The sequence below is a fragment of the Oncorhynchus mykiss genome, unplaced genomic scaffold, assembly GCF_013265735.2.
Source record: "Oncorhynchus mykiss isolate Arlee unplaced genomic scaffold, USDA_OmykA_1.1 un_scaffold_248, whole genome shotgun sequence".
In the NCBI taxonomy this organism is placed as follows: Eukaryota; Metazoa; Chordata; class Actinopteri; order Salmoniformes; family Salmonidae; genus Oncorhynchus; species Oncorhynchus mykiss.
In genome coordinates, this window is record NW_023493707.1 from 184,153 (window position 1) to 190,152 (window position 6,000).

The following is a 6,000-nucleotide window of genomic DNA, read 5'->3' on the forward strand; positions in this document are numbered from 1 at the left end:
AGGTGATCAGATGACATTTACATTCCAGCCCTAATAAGGAATGCCTGGCCATTCTCATTGTTACATCATCCAGGGTGATCACATGTCATTTACATTCCAGAGCCTTGTCAGCTCCAGATTTGACTACTTCAACTCCCACCCTGCTGGACTGCCTGCATTCTCAGATTCCCCTCCACTGATTAGCTCCCTATTGCAGCTCACATGATGTTCAGGATTCTAATTCTAGCCTACAGGGCCAGAAAACGACCAGCTCCTTAATACCTCTCGGCCTGGATAGAGTGTTGTACTGTTTTTCTTTCTCTTTGAAGATTCAGTGGCCAATCACCAGGACTTCCCTGTGTACTGTTGCCTAATTGGTAGAATGAGTTGAGCTGCAGGAATCAGAAATGCTGATGATTATATAACCCCCCCTATGCAAAAATCACTTTGATACTGATGTACTTTTGTACTAGGACCTGTTGCTCTATATTTATAATAAAAACATCTGTTTTATTTGTGTTTTTACTGTCGCAGTGAACAGGTTAGGTAGCAGTTTTCTACTTTATCATATTCCATATGTTACATTTTAGAATATGGTAGATTCCATCATGTAATACAACATCTACCATAACATGTATTTATGGTTTCGGCATATACTGTACAAATTGATTATATACTGTATATTTACTGCATATACTGTATATATACTGCATATACTGTACAAATTGATTACATACTGTATATATACTGCATATACTGTACAAATTGATGATATACTGTATATATACTGCATATACTGTACACATTGATTACATACTGTATATATACTGCATATACTGTACAAATTGATTACATACTGTATATATACTGCATATACTGTACAAATTGATTATATACTGTATATATACTGCATATACTGTACACATTGATTATATACTGTATATATACTGCATATACTGTACAAATTGATTATATACTGTATATATACTGCATATACTGTACAAATTGATTATATACTGTATATATACTGCATATACTGTACAAATTGATGATATACTGTATATATACTGCATATACTGTACAAATTGATGACATACTGTATATATACTGCATATACTGTACAAATTGATGATATACTGTATATATACTGCATATACTGTACACATTGATTATATACTGTATATATACTGCATATACTGTACACATTGATTATATACTGTATATATACTGCATATACTGTACACATTGATTATATACTGTATATATACTGCATATACTGTACAAATTGATTACATACTGTATATATACTGCATATACTGTACAAATTGATTATATACTGTATATATACTGCATATACTGTACAAATTGATTACATACTGTATATATACTGCATATACTGTACACATTGATTACATACTGTATATATACTGCATATACTGTACAAATTGATTACATACTGTATATATACTGCATATACTGTACAAATTGATTACATACTGTATATATACTGCATATACTGTACAAATTGATGATATACTGTATATATACTGCATATACTGTACAAATTGATGATATACTGTATATATACTGCATATACTGTACAAATTGATTATATACTGTATATATACTGCATATACTGTACACATTGATTACATACTGTATATATACTGCATATACTGTACAAATTGATTACATACTGTATATATACTGCATATACTGTACAAATTGATTACATACTGTATATATACTGCATATACTGTACAAATTGATGATATACTGTATATATACTGCATATACTGTACAAATTGATTACATACTGTATATATACTGCATATACTGTACAAATTGATTACATACTGTATATATACTGCATATACTGTACAAATTGATTATATACTGTATATATACTGCATATACTGTACAAATTGATGATATACTGTATATATACTGCATATACTGTACAAATTGATTACATACGGTCCTTATTTCTACATTGAGTAGAATGACACAACAAGATTTAGGTTTGTCTTTTTAAATCATAACATAACATTGTCTTGCCTCATAGATATCATGATATACAATAAAGAACAGAATGAAGTGATTTATTTTCCATCACAGTGGCTTGTCCAAGATCCGACAACAACCACCACACACACATACAGACACACAGTCACTCTTCTGCCTACAAGGTGATATGGCTGCACTGCTATGAACAACATGCTGTATATAAATCAACATCGTAGATGATAAAGAATGTAATGATACGTTTGTATTTACACCCGTTTTCCAAGACATTACAATAAATGTGGCTCGGGGAGAGAAAATATGTTTATGTGCTGTTGTCTAACTAAGAAAGAAGAACGACATACAGAATAGACGTGTGCGCCATATGTGTGTAATGTATAGTGTGTGTAATGTGTGTGTGTGTAATGTGTGTAATGTGTGTGTAATGTGTGTGTGTAATGTGTGTGTGTGTGTAATGTGTGTGTGTGTAATGTATGTGTGTGTAATGTGTGTGTGTGTAATGTATAGTGTGTGTAATGTGTGTGTAATGTATGTGTGTGTAACGTATGTGTGTCTGTCTGTCTGTCTAAACTTGAAAGGTTATGCTGCCACCCCCCCCCCCCCCAAAAGAGGACTCTGTTCCAAGAAAGTGATTTGTCATTTTATAAGTTATTATGCAAAGATTTCCTATTTAATGTTTGTTAACAAACTAAACTTTCTGTGATGTTTTGTGTAATTGTGTGATAATATTTGTGTATCATCTTTATTTTCTTAAACATTACAAAATGTTTCTAAAATAAATGTTTGTTTCTTTATGCTCGGCAATAAATTGCCTTGCCGACCCCCCCCCCCCCCCCCCCCCCTTCTAATTTCCTTAATTTTGTAGTTTAGAGTCCAGTACTTTCTGTGGCACACATCAGAGTCAAATACTTTCCATAGAACACACGTCACATCAGGACAGGCAACCGAAATTAATAATTGATGTATGTGTGTTATATTAAAACATTGAGGAGGGAGTCCAATGTAGGCTAGCAATAAACATTTCAGAACAACTACTAGTCGAATAAGACATGGGAGAGATGACGAATTTTGGCAAAGAGATTTATTTATAGACTACTACACCTGAAACAAATAGCCAAACCGAAAACCTCAGACATTACTAGTGCCTCCCCCGCGATAAAACCGACATAAAAAAATAAAATGAAACGCAGCCTAAAAGAACAGATATCTCAACTAGCGAGCTAGTCGCAGCAGTGAAGAATTGAGTGCGTGCGCGTTCACGTATGTCGCAATGAGGAATAACTGAGTGCGTGCGCGTTCACGCGAACGGGAAGTGTTCTGGCTGGGGGGGTCTGGCTGGGGGGGTCTGGCACAACGGTGGCAGTCATTTCTCTACATGCAAACCATTTGTCAGCGTTACAGGCCATGAGACACAAATGAAAACAAATCATTGTTTTGTAGAATTGCAAGAACCAAATCATGTAATCAAAAGCTGACCGTGTCTGTCGATATGAAACAGGATAACAAAGGTAAAACAATCGTTAGTAGCTAAAACAACAGGATAACAAATGTAAAACAATCGTCTAGACTACCGTTAGTAGCTAAAACAACAGGATAACAAATGTAAAACAATCGTCTAGACTACCGTTAGTAGCTAAAACAACAGGATAACAAATGTAAAACAATCGTCTAGACAATCGTTAGTAGCTAAAACAACAGGATAACAAAGGTAAAACAATCGTTAGTAGCTAAAACAACAGGATAACAATGGTAAAATAATCGTTAGTAGCTAAAACAACAGGACAACAAATGTAAAACAACCGTATAGACTACAGTCAGTAGCTAAAACAACAGGATAACAATGGTAAAATAATCGTTAGTAGCTAAAACAACAGGATAACAATGGTAAAATAATCGTTAGTAGCTAAAACAACAGGACAACAAATGTAAAACAACCGTATAGACTACAGTCAGTAGCTAAAACAACAGGATAACAATGGTAAAACAATCGTTAGTAGCTAAAACAACAGGATAACAAAGGTAAAATAATCGTTAGTAGCTAAAACAACAGGATAACAATGGTAAAATAATCGTTAGTAGCTAAAACAACAGGACAACAAATGTAAAACAACCGTATAGACTACAGTCAGTAGCTAAAACAACAGGATAACAATGGTAAAACAATCGTTAGTAGCTAAAACAACAGGATAACTAAGGTAAAATAATCGTTAGTAGCTAAAACAACAGGATAACTAAGGTGAAATAATCGTTAGTAGCTAAAACAGGATAAGAGGTAAAGGAACTTCACAGACTACCGTTAGTAGCTAAAACGACATTATACACACTGTACCTGGACGCAGGTAAGTTGTCATGAAGCCTTTGACGTAAGACGGTCGCAAAATATGAACCACGTATTCACTACACCTCTGTAGATTGCTCTTCTCCAACTCATACATGATCGATGAACTGATAGCAGAGAGATATTGACTATGTCTCTTGCATTAAGCTGACAGCTGCTCAACGGGTTTAGTGGTTTGGTGTTCCGTGATATTGGTCGTACTGACTCAGCTGATCTCCTATAACATGTCAGTGGTAACCACGCCTCAGCCTCGCCAGCCTGAAGAAACGAAACCGAAACTTCCCCAGTGACCATAAAACGAAACACCTGCCTCAGTAAAGTCCCCAGAGGTGGTTGGGCAGTTAGACCCAGATCTAGGATCAGTTTGGACTCAGCTAATCGTTACATAACCCACTAGCGAGGGCAACACCAAACAATACCAAAGATCAGTCTCTATGGTCGTGGTGAACTAATCTGTGCCAAATAACATTCAGTATATACCATACAGGATAGATTCAATTGATCAATAGAGGTGCTGCATCAATGAAATAGCAGAGCATACAAATGACACATTTTTATTTAGGACAAATTCCCTGTGACAATTTATTATACAATATTATGCAAAGCAGCATCTTGTTTTAACACCATAACCACTCATAACAGTTGTAGCAAAAGCCAAAAGAGATCAGACCCCTCCCCCTGTAGCCGGTCCAGATCCAGAGCCACATCCATGGGCTCTAAGACCAGCTATTGACTGGGGAATGCGGGAACAAACTGCCACAACAGCAAGTGACCAGCAGAGGGAGCCAAATACACAGGCACTACAAGTACTGGACATTAAACAAGAACCAACCTACAGGAAGACTGAGGAGGAGTGGTAGGAACAGATCTACCAAACCAACGCCCCAACGGAAGAATACCTATGGGCATCAGTGCTGAAGGACTTAACATTGGACTAAGTGCTACTTAATCTTGAGCACGCTGCAACAAAAAGTGGCAAGGACATAATGTAATGGCACACTGTGTTAATGTAACAGGGTTATACACAACGCAAGACGAGTACTGTTACATTAAGATAAATTGCACTCCCAAACATCTTCCCCCAAACTGAGTGTCTAAACGAGGTATAAAAGGAGGAGAGATCAGTGCCTAGACATGATCCTCTACCCATATGATTTGGACATCATAGAGAATCATCAGACAAGGTAAATTACTTTTACTATACTCTGTTTGTATTGACTACATTGACATCAAGGCACGAGCAAAACTATTGACTGGTATATCTTAAGTATTGTGTTGTACACTGGAAGCTCACACCTTATAAAAATAATAAGAGAACAAGGTTGTGGAAGAGAGAACTTCACCCCTCAACGGAGCGAGGCGTAGAGAACTCTTGAGAGCAACAACGTTCCATCTTTGGAGTGCCAGAGACAATCGCAGTTTGGCAAGATTGAAAAAGCCCAGAAATAGTTAAAGCCTCGTAGTAGCCAAGGGTCGATAAAAGGAAATCAATATCTAAACAGTAGGCAGTAAAAACCATAGGAAATTCAGACTAAATAAGAAGATTATAGTAGTATAAACAGCAGAGGCTGCACAAATATTACTACTCTTATAGAGACCAGTGGAAGGACCAGGGGAATAGAGCTTCAAGGTAAATATTACTACTCTTATAGAGACCA

The 6,000-nt window shown here is 36.1% G+C and overlaps 1 protein-coding gene across 1 annotated transcript in view; it reads right to left on the reverse strand.

Moving 5' to 3' along the window:
- The window catches only part of ddx58 (DEAD (Asp-Glu-Ala-Asp) box polypeptide 58), a 60,559-nt gene extending 56,001 nt beyond the window's left edge, over positions 1 to 4,558 (reverse strand). Inside the window, exon 1 of the mRNA XM_036973405.1 lies at positions 4,334 to 4,558. Coding sequence (XP_036829300.1) covers positions 4,334 to 4,439 — 106 coding nt within the window. The 5' untranslated portion in view covers positions 4,440 to 4,558. The remainder of the gene's footprint in view (positions 1 to 4,333) is intronic.
- Between the last annotated feature and the right edge of the window lie 1,442 nt (positions 4,559 to 6,000).